Here is a 17,573-nt window from a genome sequence, read left to right on the forward strand (position 1 = left end):
GTCGACTATATACCTTTTCCAACAGGTAATCTTGGAATGGTATATATTGTCGTTATTCAGGACAAACTTATGTTCTAGATTGTCCATAAAAATATTTGCCAGATTCGGTGCAAAAATTGCGCCCATGCTGGTCCCGGAGCATTGTTGGTAATATTTGCCATCTGACATAAAATAATTATGTGTCAGTGCAATCTGTAGGAGTGTAATAATGAAGGAAGTGGGAACCCGGTGAGGTTTTGATCTTGTCTCTCCCCACCAATCAATGCGACCGTACCTAGCAGACTGAACTTCGTTCGCCTGCTGAAGCACTTCACGGGAGATTCGTACACCCGGAAGCATAGAAGAGAGGTAGGGACAGCTCTGTTTTGTCGTTTCATATAGGTTTTTTTCTGCAGATATTTGGTTAGTTTCCAACCCCAGGAGCTTATTATGTTTCCCTTTCATACCTTGTTACAGTCGATCGGACTCTTGGAACATAAGCGACAGCTATCCAGCAGTTCGCGTTTGCAGCTCCCGTTTCTTTATCATATGTAATCAGACCCTCACGCCGAGTACATTCAACACTAGATATCCAACCAGTGGGCTACTGCCTCTTCGTGAGTCCCCTCTCACAGGGGTAAGTAGAAAGTTTGAGCACCCTGATAATCATGTATTTTTACGATATCGAGTTTGGCACTAATAGTTTTTTCATTGTTCTCACACAGCACCCGGCTGGGTCCCTGTGAGTTATTTTATGTCAGAGGGCAAATATTACCAACAATGCTCCGGGACCAGCATGGGCGCAATTTTTGCACCGAATCTGGCAAATATTTTTATGGACAATCTAGAACATAAGTTTGTCCTGAATAACGACAATATATACCATTCCAAGATTACCTGTTGGAAAAGGTATATAGAGGACATTTTTTTGATTTGGTCTGACACTATTCCTGAGTTTAACAACTTTGTTCTTTATTTAAATTCTGTCCAACCACACTTGAAGTTTACATCTACTATACATGATTCATGCATTGCTTTCTTAGATTTAAACATATCACATGATGATGGGAAACTGTACACTTCACTACACAGAAAACCAACCGAGCGTAATACATTACTTGCTTACAACAGTTTTTTCATTGTTCTCACACAGCACCCGGCTGGGTCCCTGTGAGTATTTTATTTCACATTGAGCACGGTGACACTGCACACTAAAACGTTTCATATCATCCATGACGACCAGGTAGAGAGACTTAATATCAATGCTCCTCTAAAACCTTTTTCTTGGAGATAAAAGAGCATTTTTTCTGACAAGTATTTTTCTTTATTATTTTTTCGTAGGTGTCCCTATATTAGACTGTCCTGACAAGACCCTTTAATTGTCATAGGGTCGAAACGCCGTTGACGTGAAAGGCGAATCATTCTTTCGACACTCAGAATGCTTGAGTGTTGATAATTGGATTTATTAATTGTTTATGATTGCCTTCGTAATGAAAAATTGAAACCTTTCTGTATGTTGCACTTTATGTTACTTGTTTGTTTAGGTTAATTTTTTCACTGGGACACTATTTGAAATTCGTATAAATATTGTCAATTTGTATTGTGAATTTATGTCCACTTCCTACAAAACTTTTTTATTATATAAAGAGAAAAATATTTTCTACAAAAGATCTAATGTGTATGGCTGTGCTTTTCTTTCTGACATCACATTTAATCCTCTTCTTTGGACTGCTATCATGTATTATACATTATATTAGCAAGTATTAATCCACACGAGCCATTGTTTCCTTACAACACATAATACCCAGGCTCCTTGTGGGTAGGGTTTCCTTGTTTCCTAATCAATATGTGGTGGAAAAGGCAGCAGATTCACTCCACTGAGGATCAGTCTACATTTATTATCTGGTGGTATACCTGCTAAAGAGGCCGATCCTGCCTTCTCTGTAAAGCTCTGTGTACAGTACTAATTGTTTATGGCTATTAGATCGTGCTGTGAACGTACTAAGTGCAAAGTTAAAACATATCTGTTAAAGGTACTCCTAAAATAATATTAAGAAAACATTATACAAAAACATTCACCTGCACTAATTCACACTCATGGTGGAGCATTCTATGATATCCTTTGCCTTTATGCATTAAATCATCGATTGAATCAAAAACTGAGAGCGCGTACTGGAATCCCATAACCTTGGTAGTACTGGAATCTCAACTATTTAACACCAGTATGAAAAGTTAAAAATATTGAGGGCATAATTCCAAGTTGTAAGGAATTCTGTGTGGAGTTGGAATTCCGGGCAGCTGGGATTTCTGATACCGGCCAGAACTGGGCATAGGACTGTAACAATTACAAGTTATTTCCCTCGGAATGGGGAATAACTGTTTCTTCCTGGAATTATCAGGCACAATTCCGCACAGAATTCCTGATTCCAAGGGTTTCAATGCAGACACTGACCATCTGTTATGAGCAGGTGATAAATGTCTGAAAGTGTGTGGGGGATGGTGCGAAGGATGGATGTGGAGAGGGTGGGTGAGGGAATGTTAGAATGGTTGTTGGAGGGGGCATTACTTGCCTTGGCTAACACGCCGGTGGGGGCTCAAGAACAGGCCTACACTGCAATTCAGTCTTTTCACAAGAGGATTTAACAGGCTGCATTTTCTGGCCTCAGAAATTGGGTCTGGTGTTCCCACACCAGACAACTGATAATTGTGTGGAGCGGAATTCCACAGAATGAAAAGAAGTGACTATGCAGTCTGACAACTGGCAACCTGCACGGAACCGAGGGAGTTTTGAATGCTGCACCACAGACCACAAAGACATGTGAGTAGCCCTGAACCACTAGGTAAAAGTCTGCAGTTGACTCATTCATCCCAAATTAGGTCTCCAGGTGTGAAACTAAAACGTGTGCACAAAGCGTCCAAATTAAATCCATAACTGACTAACTAATTAACCAAGTTGGATCTTGCTCTTCCAGCAGGTAGTGAAGAAAGACCTGTGACGCAGTCACGCAGGTGCTGGAGCGGTGACCTCAGCGCTGATGAGTCACACAGCCTGGACACTGGAGAGCATGGTGGCGGGCTATGAGAATACAGGTGGGGCTGTGAGCAGCCAATCAGGAGTCTGACATGCTGGAGCCGGAAGAGATGCTGCTGCCTCCTGTTCAGAAGTAGGCCAGGGTGACATTTGAATTACGCCGGAGTGATTGGAGTATTTTCTCTTTACCTTTTGATGCAAAATTACCCAACATTAATCAGTTATGCCCATTTGCTTAATTATGAGTCACTTTGCACAAAAATCCTACCCCAGGAGAACAGGAACAACGAACTAAGTGAGAGAGGGCAGCTGATTCTATTTATATTCTGTTGCATTTTGCACCATTTTATTAGTGCAAAATGCATCCTCGTGTCCTTTGTGGACACGAAGGTGCCCTTTCCTAAGGTTTCACTTATGTATTTCTGCACAATCACGCATAATGTTGCTGTCATTTTTGTAATTATGCTACAAAAGTTACAGGAGTTACTCCCATCGCAATTCAGAATTCTGAAAGACTAGCAGAGAGATCACAATTGTTTATGGATTTTAGTTTTATGAGTCATAACCAAGGGAGTACCCCAAAATTCAAATACCCCCTACTAAGAAGTAAGGCCCAGATGTACGACTGCTTTTTGCGGTCGCAAAAGGAACATTAACCCGTATGTGACTGCCAAAAACGGTGGTGGTATGTACAAAAGCTATTTTGCAAGTCACTGACTCGCAAAATAGCGTTTACGACTCACTATTAGGAATGGGTGTGCCAAGGGCATCCCTTCCTAATAGCGACTCTAACACCAATGTACTATTGTTTTGCGACCGCATTTGCAGTCGCAAAACACTCGCAGTTGATCACCTACTTCAAGTATGTGGTAAACCACTTGCAAATGGGAAGGGGTCCCAAAGGGACCCCTTCCCCTTTGTGAATGGGTGCGAAAATATTTTTTAAGAGCAGGCAGCGACGACTGCCTGCCCTTAAAATATGGAACTGGAAAGTCTCATTTTTCTTTTTTAAATGAATCCCGTTTTCCTTTAAGGAAAACGGGCTGCATTTTTAAAAAACTGCTTTATTGAAAAAGCAGTCACAGACACGGTGGTCTGCTGACCCCAGCAAGCCACCATCCCTGTGAGTGCCAGCCATTCTCAATGGGGGTTCGCACATAGTGGTTGCCTCATAAATATTGATGAGGCATGCAATTTGCGACCCCATTGGGAATTCCAGTGTCTGAGACACTATTGTATATTCAGTTTAGCGAGTTGCAAATTGCGAGTCACCATTCTGCGAAATTTGCGACTCGCTAAACTGAATGGTCATACATCTGGCCCTAAAACAGTTGATGGCATGAAGCAAGCAAAGCAAGTGAGCCCAACCCACCCTAGGAATGCTCTCTTGTATCTTCCATTCAAGCATCTATCCATTCATCCTGTCACCCTTCCATCCACCTGCTGATATCCACGTTTTCACTGTTGCATTTTGTTATCCTTTAATTCTTTCAACCATTAGTAAATATTTCCCTATTCCATCCCTCCAACCAATCTGTACCCATCTATCCATTCATCCACTCTGCCATCCCCCAGTTCATCCGTCAATCCACCCACTTTGTCATCCATCCAACCACTCTATCCACCCTGGCATACATTCATCCATCCACACGTCCATCCACCCACCCATCAATCCATCCATCCATCTATCAAGCATCCATCCATGCATGCATCCATCCATCCCTTCTGACATCCATCCATACACTTTGCCATCCATTATTCATTCTGCCATCTACTCTGCCATCCATCCATTCATCCACTCTGACTTCCATCTACCCACCTAATCACTCTGCAATCGATCTATCCATCCATCCATCTGTTCTGCCATCCACCCATCCACCCATCCATCCATCGTAGATTCATCCACTCTGCCATCCACCCATACATTTGTCCATCCACTCTGCCATCAATTTACTCATCCTTTTACCCACTCATCCATCCCTTTACTCTGCCATCCTTTCACCTGTCCGTCCACCTATCCATTCAATCACTCAGCCATCCATCCATCCCTTTACCCTGCCATCCTTTCACCTGTCCATCCACCTATCCACCCAGTCATCCTTTCACCCATTCATCCATCTATCCACATATTTATCTATCTCTCATTCACCCACTCACCTCATTTCACTCTTCCTTCCATTCAATATTCCTTCCATCTTTCCTTTTTTTATTTGGCCATCTTTCGCTCTTTTTTGCTCTTGCTTACTCTTGCTGTATTATTTTATTTCAGTATTTAACAGATTTTGGCTGTGGAGTGGCAAACAGAAGAGGTCCATAAAGAACCCTACACCAGTTGAAGCTGCTAAAGCAGTGGGTTTACAACGCCCCGGGTCACACCAAAGAGCTGGAGCAAAAGGAAGTTTCAACAGAAAACACAGAGTTCAAGTCTTAGTGTAGCTTTCAAACTAAACAACATTTGAGGTCCACATGGTAAGACACCAGTCTTTGCTTGTGCCTAGAAAAATTGAGGTTCAGGCTAAGGCCTTTGGCTACAGCATATACTCACTCCCTCTGACCTCAGAGCCAACAGATCATGGCCTTTATCTATGCCCAGGAGACTCGGGTCAAAAGGAGTGGTCTTTGGTCACATCGTGAGCCCACTGCGCTGGCACCATAGTCCCCTATCAATAAAACAAGAGTTTCCCATAATCCAGCAGACGCTGGGTTTACATAATATTGCAGAAACAATGGTCCAACTGAATTTCATTCAACAAATATTTCCGATAAGCCAAACATGTTCTTTGCCAAACACTATATGTCGAAAATACAGCAGAAGTGTTGATTTCATATAAACCATAAATTAAAGACAATTATTAAAAAAATACAAATCATATGACAATACACATATATACAAAGAATAGACAAATCATGTTGTGCACTGTAACCCACAAAGAGGTAGCACATTTAAAAAATCTCAAATTGTAGAAAACACTCATAAATTATGTTTTTCAGGCCACACATAAACTGTTGGAATATATCCAAACACATAAGCCTTTTGTAACTGGAATTTTATTTATATAGCGCTTCCTACCTCTGACGAGGCGTTCTAGCACTTTTCAGCGAAACACACGCTACTTCGGAACCCAAAAAGGATTAGTGCTGGACTAGTATAAAGAAATATAAGTTGTTAATTTGAGCGGTGGACATGTGAGTCTGTTAGTTTGACTGAATAGCATAATGGCGGGATAGAGGAGGGAAGAGTCTAGAAAGTGTTATTTATGAGATCATAGTAGTAAGATGAGGTTTGGATGAGTCAAATGAGGAACAGAGGGGGGGAAGAGTCTAGAAAGGGATAAGAAAGATTGTAGTAGTAAAATGAGGTTTGAGAGGAGTCAAAGGAGGGATACATCAGGAAAGATTCTAGAAATAGTTATTTGGGAGATCAGAGTTGTAAAATGAGACTTGGGTGAACAAAGGAGGGATAGAAGAGGGGAGAGTCTAGAAAGGGTTATTTTGGAGATAATAGGACTAGAATGAGGTTTGGGATGAATCAGAAAGTAGAACTAGAGGATTTATTGAGAGAGGTAGTGCATTGGAGAGAGTTGTATGTTTTTTTTCTTCTACAGAAGGAGTAAAATAATACATATATAGGTACATACCGACATTGAAAGGGTAAACATTTATAAGGAATATAATCTATTGTGACACGTTTCCAGCCTCCTGCACTCTGTGCTGGCTCTCTACTTAGTCTGCTTTTCCTTCTCTGACTAATCCATGGGGGGATTCCCATGCCATTTCCACTGAGGCTGGAGAGAGTTTCTCGAAATGCTGTCGTTATTTGTACGGACAAGGTGAAGAGGTTAGAGGAAGAGGCTAGGACGCAGGGAGTCCTGCCATAACTTGTTCTTTTTGTCAAGAGACCTAGAGAACTGTTTCAGTGTAGGGGTCGCTCCATCAACAATGGTGCCTGCTGTTAGAGCCCTTTGGTGCTGGGGCTACTTCAGAGACTCCAACTGGCCCCTCTGGCACTGCTGGTAATCACCCACTGCCCCTCGCCCTCTGGAGGCTCATGCTGTAAAAACTGTTCTAACGTATGCTATACGAGCCTCTTCCTCCTCTCGCTCATGAAGAATATCAGGTTCCTCCTTCCAGGTGGTGTGATGGAGCTTTCCTTGAAGAGCCCTTCTATTCTGCCAATGAGCTTCACTGGATAGGGACTATTGCCATTAACACAGGATAGTGAGCTCGTGAAGAAGAGTCCATAGTACAGTTCTGAGGGGTGCGAGAAGGGAATGTGCTGCAGCTTGTTGTTTGGTGTGCTTTTAGAGTCTGGTGACTTAATTGAGTTAATTTGACCTAGCCTTCAGTTAATGCTGAAATCAATCAATCAATCCATTTATAAAGCGCACTACTCACCTGTGAGGGTCTCAAGGCGCTGGGGGAGTGCTGCTACTGCTTGAACAGCCAGGTCTTGAGAAGTCTCCTGAAGGTCAGCAGGTCCTGGGTCTGTCGCAGGTGGATGGGGAGGGTGTTCCATGTCTTGGCGGCGAGGTGGGAGAATGATCTGCTACTGGTGGTCGTTCGGTGGATGCCTGGAACGTGGCGAGGGCAAGGTCAGCGGAGTGAAGCTGGCGGTTTGGGGTGTAGAAGGTGAGTCGTTTGTTCAGGTATGCTGGTCCGGCGTTGTGGAGTGCTTTGTGAGCGTGGGTGAGGAGCTTGAAGGTGATCCTCTTGTTGACGGAGAGCCAGTGCAGGTCTCTCAGGTGGTAAGCGATGTGGCTGTGGAGGGGGGATGTCGAGGATGAGGCGTGCGGAGGCATTCTGTATGCGTTGAAGTCTTTTCTGGAGTTTGGCCGTGGTTCATGCATAGAGGGCGTTGCCGTATTTCAGCTTGCTGCTGACGAGGGCCTGGGTGACCGTCCTGGTTCCGGTGGAGATCCATCTGTAGATCTTGTGAAGCATGTGGAGGGTGTTGAAGCATGAGGAGACAGCGTTGACTTGCTGGGTCATAGATAATGATGAGTCCAGGATGAAACCCAGGTTGCGTGCGTGGTCGGTGGGTGTCAGTGCAGCTCCCAGCGCGGTCGGCCACCAGGAGTCATCCCAGGCGGATGGGGTGGAGCCGAGGATGAGGACCTCTGTCTTGTCTGCGTTCAGTTTCAGGCGACTGTTCGTCATCCATTCGGCGACGGCCTTCATTCCTTCGTGGAGGTTGGTTTTGGCGGTGGCGGGGTCCTTGGTGAGGGAGAGGATCAGCTGGGTGTCATCGGTGTATGATTGATTGATTTAAGAATTTATAAAGCGCGCGTTTGCCCATGGGCGTCTTGGCGTTGGCCGATGAGACGATGTTGAAGGTCGTGCGATCGGATGATGTTGGTGAGTGGTGCCATGTAGACGTTGAAGAGGGTCGGGCTGAGGGATGATCCTTGGGGTACACCGCAGGTGATCTTGGTGGCATCGAATCGGAATGGAGGGAGGCGGACTCTCTGGGTTCTGCCGGTGGGGAAGGAGCTGATCCTGTCCAGGGCTTTGTCGCGGATCCCTGCGGTTTGGAGGCGCGTGCGTAGGGTGTGGTGGCAGACGGTGTCGAAGGCGGCTGAGAGGTTCAGGAGGATGAGGACCACGTTGCACGTTGCAAATGTCCCGAGAAAGCAAGGGGCCTCATCCCCCACCCATGGCACGCTTAACTCTGACAACTCTTTTTTTCTCTACGTCACTTAATGGGAGGAGCTTAAATATCAACAGAAACGCCCTAACCTTGTGGCGCTTGGCAGGCGCCACATACCACTGGTGTCCGGATTAGTGCTGACAAACATTCCAACTCACACGGTGGCACCCTGTGTACCGCAATATCGGCTCCCATCACGCGGTCACCCGGTGAGTAGCCGGTCTCACAGGATGTGCACACAGTAGTTAGCTGGAAACACCTACAGAGCGCAGGATTCCAGCTAATTGTTTTGAGGTTCCTCACAGCCGGTGTCCATTACGCGTGTGAAAACCCTCCTGGATATCGGCGCAGCCGCAGAAACTTTTTTTTGGGAAGGGGTGAGCGGTTTGGAGAGGGGAAGCGGTGAACTTAAATGTGCCTTTGGCTGTGCTCGGCACTACTCCTACCCCCATTCAAGACCCGCCCCTCCTCACAAGGTGAAAGATTTCATAAGTTGGCAATGTATTGACGTCTCCGTCTTGACACCCTGTGCAAGTACGTTGAAACCGCCACCATTACTGTCCGTGCTTTAGAATCTTTTACATTTTAAAATCCGTTGTTTTGACACAACACTCGAAGGCTCCGCGTTTTGTGCATTCGTTAGGAATGTACTTTACGATGTAAGTGGCCATAGCATAACTGTTGTTATTCGTAATAACAACATGTCAGCACACCTGTCCTCCTCGCGATGTAAGGTGTTGGCCTCACATTCCCAGCTATGGAATGTGAAACAACGGCTTCGGCTGCGCGCGGTGAGGCACGTGACAGGCTCATGTTTGCCCTTAGGTACTTGGGAGGTTGCGTGCACTTTTGAAACGTGAACATGACACAAGAAGAAAAATATATGTTTGCATGTAGAATACAATGTGTTTTATAGCAAAAAGAGATGTAAAAGCAGAGTGAGTCAGGCCTGTGGGACACACACAAACCTCGGTAAGCTGAGGGCCAGGGTGCTGCTTTTAGGGGCGGGTGAATGACAGACCACCAGCTGTCCAGCCTGGGAAACGAGCCCTGACAGGACGCACCCAGTGTTCTTGTGGACACGCTTGTGCATAACTCTCCCGACCCCCCACACCCTGCTGCAGACGGTTGGACTCACATTACACTCACTGGATATGCTAATGAACTGCCTTGAACACATTTCCCAACGCAGCTTTCAGCCGCTGTGCACAAGATTCCTACACTTGCACAATAATGCGTATTCTCCAGACTTACAACAAAGACGACCGGGCGAGCGAGCAATTATACACGCTAACAGTTCAATACATACAAACTTCATCCATACAATCATCAAGAGAGTGGCAGGGGCTTTACGGGTGTCACTGTTTTCCTATCATGAATAGTACATAACACAAAACCAAAATCCACTTTCAAATCTAACACTGCAAACCTAACAGACCGTCCAATCACATGGCTAATAACAATCAAATTCAACTAAACAGCACACACAAGAACCCCCCAGTGCACCTATTCAAGCGAGAGGCAGAGCCCAGGACCACGCAGATGGCAACACGTTGCTCTCCAACAGCATTTAACACTATAAGAGTATCTCCAAACTTCTAATAGAAACATGGTCTATGGCTCAATACTGCAAGCACAACAAAGAACAGCCCCCTCCCCCCGCACGAACAAGATGCCCAGGACCACTTAACAGAACATCCTAACATGCCACATCCTTTTGCAACCAGCACACTAATAATAACATGGCAGACTGTGTAATGTAATGCTCTCCATCAGTATCAATCATAAAGAGACTTATCAACGCCTAAAAACACTGCTAGAACAGTGGCGGCTGGCATGTAAGCAGGGTAGTAGGGCGGGAGGGAAGAAAAGAAAAGTTAAGAAATTTAAAAAAAAGACTCTTACCTTCAATCCTGGAGCGACGTCCTCTTCGCTTGGATCCAGGAAGGCCGGCCCCAACGCGGGACCGGGTAACTGCAGTAACCAATCCTGGTGCTGCTTTCATGGAGCAGGAAAGCAGCACCAGGACTGGAGGGAGCAGCCTCTCTCGCAGCTCCCGAGGGCACCGGATCCCTATGCTGTAACAATTCCCAGGCTATCATAAGTATTTGGGGGACACAAATGATGATTCAATTATGTAAGATTAGTAATTAAGGCAATAGTAGTTGCAAGAGATAATTCTGGAGCTTTTCTCCTGATGTTACTTTCGGTTGTCCGTGGTGAACCACGCACGGGCCCAGGGCATGCGAGCTGTAAATGACACACCCATCCCCCAGCATTTTCACATACGATGCACAACATTGGACAGACTGGAACAGGAAGGCTATGCCTGGGAGTAGAGCTTTAATAACTTGCACCGCTATTACATATTATTAAGTTGTTGACTCTAATAGTTAATAAAAGTCTTCTCTTTAAAAAAATTACATAATAGTCACTGGAAAATATAATTATTGTGTTTGGTGTAGGTGTCAGATAGATCTGAATTTCTGAACTTAACCACCACTTCAAGAGTAACCTTGACAATTTGACCTTGGCGATTCCTGAAAATCAAAGCCAAAATAGGAGATACTTTTCTCCCCAGAAAACCCCACCGCCTTCACACCCATCATCAGAGACCATGCATACAAAATAAAGCTCTTTGGGTTGTGTGGCGGAAAACCCTCATCCGATTTATTAAAACATATAAACAAACAATACATTTTGTCATTTTTATGCACAGTAACCCATAATTTTACATTTTTGCCTACAGAGTTACAGCCTAGCCTTAACAGAGTTGCTAATATGTGGGAGTTACCTAACCATAACTAAGATTGTTCCTGTGATACATCACAAATATCTTCCCCGAGTGAGATAACGACTGATTCCGGGACCATTCCTCTTAGAACCCTTGTCCAATACCAAATGGAAATGGATGGGTCACCCCTTTTAGGAGGATCCAACCGACCGATCTCCCATACTGGGAGTGCCTGTGTAGGGGGCCGTCTGCCCATTAGGATACCTCCCTCAGGCACCCCCTTCACCAATATTCCTCCCCCAAGGGCCTGTGCTAGCTTACGCCCACTGCGCATGTGCTGGTTGGTGGGAGGTAAGGGCCACGTGTCAACGACCACCTCCAAACCACTGCACCACTGCAACCTTCTTTGACTTGCTGCCAACACCCCTTGGAGGGTCCAGCGATGCATCTGTTACTTTGGTCTAAAAAGGGGGCCGTACATGGACCCGAACTGTTCCACCAGTCATGACCTCACCTGCCAACCAACAATAAATACAACATATTAAGATGAACTGCAAGAGAAAAGAACCAACATAACTACGACATAATACGATGACCAGAAAGAGAAAAGGTGTGCTATACATGACACATGCTATTACCGAGACTTTCAATAGAGCTCAGATGACAGCACCAAGCAAGGACTGCAAGATCTAACACTTTCCCCTACCTCCTAAGCCACAAGAACCAAGCAACACCCTCTCCACCCAGTGCCCTATGCTCTGGTGATGGCGGGCGGGGAAAACAAGCTCTTTAACCTGTGCAGCTTCCGGGAGCGCCACCAAAAAATGAGATTTGTGGTTGCAGGGTTGTGGCAGTGGAGCATACTGGTCCTGTACCCCTGTGGAGGAAGTTGCGAGGTCCTTGTTGTGTCTGAGGCAGCGAGTGGGAAAGAGTCCCGCCCACGGCCTCGCAGCACCTTTTGAAGGGGCGGGGCACGAGAACGACCACGGAAGCACTCTAATGCTTCCGAGTCCCGCGGCCCACCCAACCAATCCTGTACCTGACCCTACTCAAAGGGCACAGCGATCTGCGCGTTGACCCCCCGGTGTGAGCCCTAGCGTCACCGCCATAGGCACGGCTCCCCCTAGACAGGTGAGCCTCTGCATATTGTGGAGTCAGTGTTCTGCAGGTTGATATTTCAACCACGATATTGAAGTGTACCACTGTGTGAGCAGGGGGATGTAGGGCATGACTTTGACTGCAAAGTCCCTAACATGTCATGGAATTCTTATATCAAGTCTGTGACATAAACACTAATTTATAATGTCCGATGGTATAAAGTATATTATATTTAATTTTTGTTCTCACAGGGCTTTTGAGACTATGCCAAGAATGGTGGAGTTAACAAACAAGGCATTGTGAGCGATATTTTCCTTTCACAACTTTTGTTTTACCTGGCAAAATCTGTGTGTGTGTATGTGTGCACGCAGAAGACGTGTGCGGGGTCTTTTGTATTGCTATACTTTCTGTAAATCCGATTAAGAGGCAAATTTCCATTTGTGCCCAAATGCATATTCCCACGAGATATGGAATGAGGTCCTTTGTGTTCTGTTTTTTAGTTATGCTCAGGCAGCAGACCTTACACTGACCACTCATTCATGCCACACATCCCATTCAGTTAGGATACTCACGTCTTTGAAAGCAAAAATTGCTTCTTTTCACTATTCTCCTACCCAAAATCGTACTACTTCATGCAACTCGATTGGAAAAGTAAAATCTCCCAATTTATTTTCAAAATGTCCCTCTTTCCACCTCTCAGATGTTGACATTTTTGAGTTCCCCTTTTTGTAGGGAAAAAGCATGCAAAATATACTGTTTGCTCCAATGAACAGCAAATGTTTTTTTTGTTTTTTTTTTATATATATAGAGGTGCTAAAATAAGCAATGCTTAAAAATGAAAGAAAAAATGTCCTAAAGAATTACACATGAAATTTGAGTTCACACTTGAACTTACAAATGAGTGATAATTTAGCAGTGAGATAGTACACTATAGGTATAAAAATATCCGTATTTTATTTTTTGGGCCAGGAACACGACTCAGCGCACTATCCGCACATTTAGCACGTTGTATTTCTTATGTTTAAAATGATTATTATTTAATTTATTTAGAATAGTTATAAAGTACCACAAAGGCTCCCTGACATCATTTTATCAGAAAAGACAGTACTGCAAAAACATCAAACCTCTCAACGGCCGTGCAACATCCAGGCGGAGGTAGGAATTTGAACATGCGTGTGTGAGAGCGCTCCCACCAGCGTGCTTGGGTTCCCAGCAGATCAGTATGGCGTCGCAGAACCCACGCAGGGTATGGCGCATGCGCGCTACAGACGGCTGCGAGGTGTGTGGCACTGGGTTAGGTATTGGAGGAAGCGATGCTGATGCTGATGCTGCGCCCTGCTAGTCTCTGCCGCTCCATCCTTCGCATTACATCATCATCCCCTGAGCCCATTCGCTTGCTGAGGAGGGCGCCTGTACCGCTGATAACAACGTAGCGGGTGGAAGAACAGCGCTGCCGGCGGCTCTTCCTCGTGCCACCCAGCACTACAGCCTGGAGGCAATACTCGCCGTCTTACGGGTCGTTACTCTAGAAGCCTTTCCCATACTCGGCCTGGGCGTCCTGGTCCTGTGCGTCTGCTATTTAATTGCAAAGCCTGGAAGCGACGGCGCGAGGAGGATGGCGGAGAGTGAGGCAGAGACCCCCAGCACCCCAGGAGAGTTCGAAAGCAAATATTTTGAGTACAACGGGGTGAGGCTGCCCCCCTTCTGCAGGGGGAAGATGGAGGACATCGCAGATTTTACCGCGCGGGAAAACGATATCTGGATAGTAACATATCCAAAATCAGGTAATGGTGTGGGGGTGGGGTCGTATTTACATAGGGCATGACAGTGTCGTGGCATATTGTGCATCCGCCACCCCTGTGATTTTTTTTACATCCCCCTAGTAGAGTTAACATTTCACTCGTTTGGTACTGTCCAAGTTATGTGTGTCTTCCTCCCTATCCTAGTTACCAGAAGTTAGTTCCCCTTAATCCTCTCAGCATGGTGAACTCTTGAGCGTCAAATGGCGGGTTCACACGCAATTTAAGGTAAAGCAATATATATTTTGGAGGCCAGTGTACGTTTTTCACTCGAGCATTTTTCTCACATGACAACTGGGCAGCTGCCATCTCAGATTTGCACCAACAGGGTCCTCTGGCCGCGCTCGGTGCATACGAGTAGTTTTGCCCGGTGGTGCCTGCCAGAGAAGGATAGCACTCCTTTTATACAACAAAGCCTCGTACATGCGAGTCACTTCTGTATTTCACTGCAGGTCTGCTAAATGTGTTTCACATTTGATGTTACATTTCCCCGTGTATAATTTGATAAACAGATAACATAGCGGCTTCTCCAGTATTTGTAAAAAAAAATATAACGTGCTGCTTGGCACACCTCGAATGTAGAGTATTTAGCTATGTATTGAGTTAAAATGTAATACAGGGTAAATCTACATGGATATTTACGGCATACGTGGGTTGCCATGGAGAATCACCGTTGTAATGTTTTTTTTCATTTGCAAAGCGCCTCATACCCAAAAGAAGTGCCGAAGCACATTGGCTGACTATAGCATGCTACGTTGTATGTGCTTGGTTGGAAGGGTTTAGGTTGTAGTGTGTGGCACGTTGGAAACTTTTTGGTGTCGTTCTTGATTACCAGAGTGGCGATTTCCTTTAAGTTCAAAGAGTTTCTATTGAAAGAGAATGAGGTGTCTGTGTACAGTATACAAAGTTAAAGTTACATTAATACATCTGAAGCATATTACATTAAAAGTAAAAACATCGGACTATGAATATTAATTTGATAAGAAGAAAAAGCAAGATATGCGAAACATAAATGCCATTGGGATACAAAAAATAACATTTTGGAACCTTTGGGAGAATCAAGGTGGTTTAAGAACTTCCTGTTGGGAAGATTTGCGCATAGAATATCGTTTAGCACTAATATCAATATATTTTGTGACAGGTGACCACAAATCAAGACGTTTCGTTGCCATATGAATAGGATATACAAAGGCAGTATCTAATCTATTATTATGGCAAACCGTATACCACCAAGCCTTATAGGAGATTTTTGTAGAATCTTTCCAATTAATGGTGATTTGCTGAAGAGCAATTGCTAATAGTAAGTTAACAATTTTGACATTGACCGGAACCTCGTCCCAAATAGAAGAGAGGCTGCCTAAGAAAATATGTGAAAAAGAAAATTTGGTATAAAAAATTAAGTTAATTTGAGACCATACTTGTTTCCAAAAATGGTGTACATGTGAGCATGAAAATAGCATATGGAATAGGTCAGCATTGGGAGATGAACAAGTCCAACAGGTTTCTGGTATGGTTGAGAAACTTTTGCTTAAGGTAGCTGGTGTAAATAAGAGTCTATTGTAAACAAAGAATAATGTTTGCGTGGTATTTGCTGCCCTGGAGGATTTGCGTATCTTAGTACATATGCCGTTCCAGAGTGATAATGGCCAGCATGTAGTAAAGTCACGTTCCCACTCTTCTTCCGTTTTAGTCTTTTGTCTAACCAAGTCAATGCCTTGCAAGTAGTTATAAATAGACGAAGCTTTGGGTGCGGTCCTTAATAATGTATGAAGGCTAGGAGAAGGTTCTGGGTTAGCAGAAGTGTCTTGTGCCGCGAGGAGGTGAGTATAGGTTTCCAACACAGTTTTTTTGAGTATGTTATATTTGTGAATAAAGGAGGCTGGTAAGTTAAATAATTGGCTAAGTGTAGCAAAAGACAAAAAAATTGATTCTGATAATAACTGATAGATCCATATTAAACCACTATTGCTCCATGATCTCCAGTAAAAAGGTTTAATATGGACCGTCAGGTTTTTATTGTGCCAAATTATTGAGTCTAGGAAGGAGTCTGTGGTAATGTGAATAAGAGAGGATGGCAAATCAAGGAGTTTGGAAGTATGTCTTATTATTGGAGTGGAGATGGATTGTGGCTTACGTGAAAAGGAGAGGTATTCCCGAAATGAGAAAGGAGATAAAAAAAGAGACTCAAATGAGATCCACAGAGGGCAGCTGTTCGTAGAATCGAGCAGCCAAAGAGAAGCTTGACGCAGAAGGAAAGCTTTCTGGTATTTCCGGAAATCCGGAAAGTTCACTCCACCTTCTGGTTTGGGGCGTATTAATTTCAGTAGAGACATTCAAGGTTTTTTGTTGTTCCACAAAAAGGAGGATAAACTGGAGTTCATTTTCTTAAAAAATTTAGTAGAAATTGGGACTGGAATGTTAGAAATAGTGTATAAAACTATGGGCGACATCATCATTTTTATAGTATCTAAGCGACCCCACCAAGATAAATAAAGGTGATGCCATTTGGAGGTTAAATCTGAAATCTTTTGAGTGCATTTATTCATACACAATGCCACCGTGCCTGAAATTGAGGGTGTAAAGTGTAAACCTAAATATTTAATATGATTTGGGCTCCAGGAAAATTTATAAGCTAGAAAATCTGAGCTAAAAGTGTATTTTGTTAAGGGCAGAATTTCACATTTATCATTATTCAATTTGTACCCAGAAATGAGAGAGTAAGACTTTACTTCTTCTAAAAAAGCCGGGATTGAGTCATTTGGCTTGGATAAAAAAAGTAAAATATCATCAGCATAGGCTGCGAGTTTGACATGGACATTTGACGTTTGAAATCCATGTATGTTTGGATTTTGACGTAGTTTAGACAAAAATGGTTCCAAGGACAAATTAAACAAGAAGGGGGAGAGAGGACACCCTTGATGTACTCCTCTGCCTAAGTTAAAGAATGGGGAAATCCAACCATTGGCGCATACAGCAGCTCAAGGGTTAGAGTAAAGGAGAGATATTAAATAAAAAAAAATAGGGCCAAAGCCAAACCATTTAAGAGTATAAAATAAGTATTTCCATTCAACTCTATCAAAAGCCTTTTCGGCATCCAACGCAATCGCTGCTAGAGATTGATTTAGGTGAGAGGATTTGGATAGAACATTAAAAAAAAGTCGTGTATTGTCTGTTATAAACCGCCCCTTAACAAAGCCATATTGTTCTTTCCCTAACAACTTCGGTAGGTACGAGTCTAGATGTGTGGCTAAAGCTGTAGAAAAAATGTTGTAATTAATGTTGACC

At 44.1% G+C, this 17,573-nt stretch overlaps 1 protein-coding gene across 1 annotated transcript in view; it reads left to right on the top strand.

Moving 5' to 3' along the window:
- Window positions 1-13,811: 13,811 nt before the first annotated feature.
- The window catches only part of SULT4A1 (sulfotransferase family 4A member 1), a 142,870-nt gene continuing 139,108 nt past the window's right edge, over window positions 13,812-17,573 (top strand). Inside the window, exon 1 of the mRNA XM_085652466.1 lies at window positions 13,812-14,273. Within this exon, the coding sequence (XP_085508592.1) occupies window positions 14,105-14,273 (169 nt within the window). The 5' untranslated portion in view covers window positions 13,812-14,104. The remainder of the gene's footprint in view (window positions 14,274-17,573) is intronic.

The sequence above is a fragment of the Triturus cristatus genome, chromosome 4_1 (assembly GCF_964204655.1).
Source record: "Triturus cristatus chromosome 4_1, aTriCri1.1, whole genome shotgun sequence".
Taxonomy (NCBI): domain Eukaryota; kingdom Metazoa; phylum Chordata; class Amphibia; order Caudata; family Salamandridae; genus Triturus; species Triturus cristatus.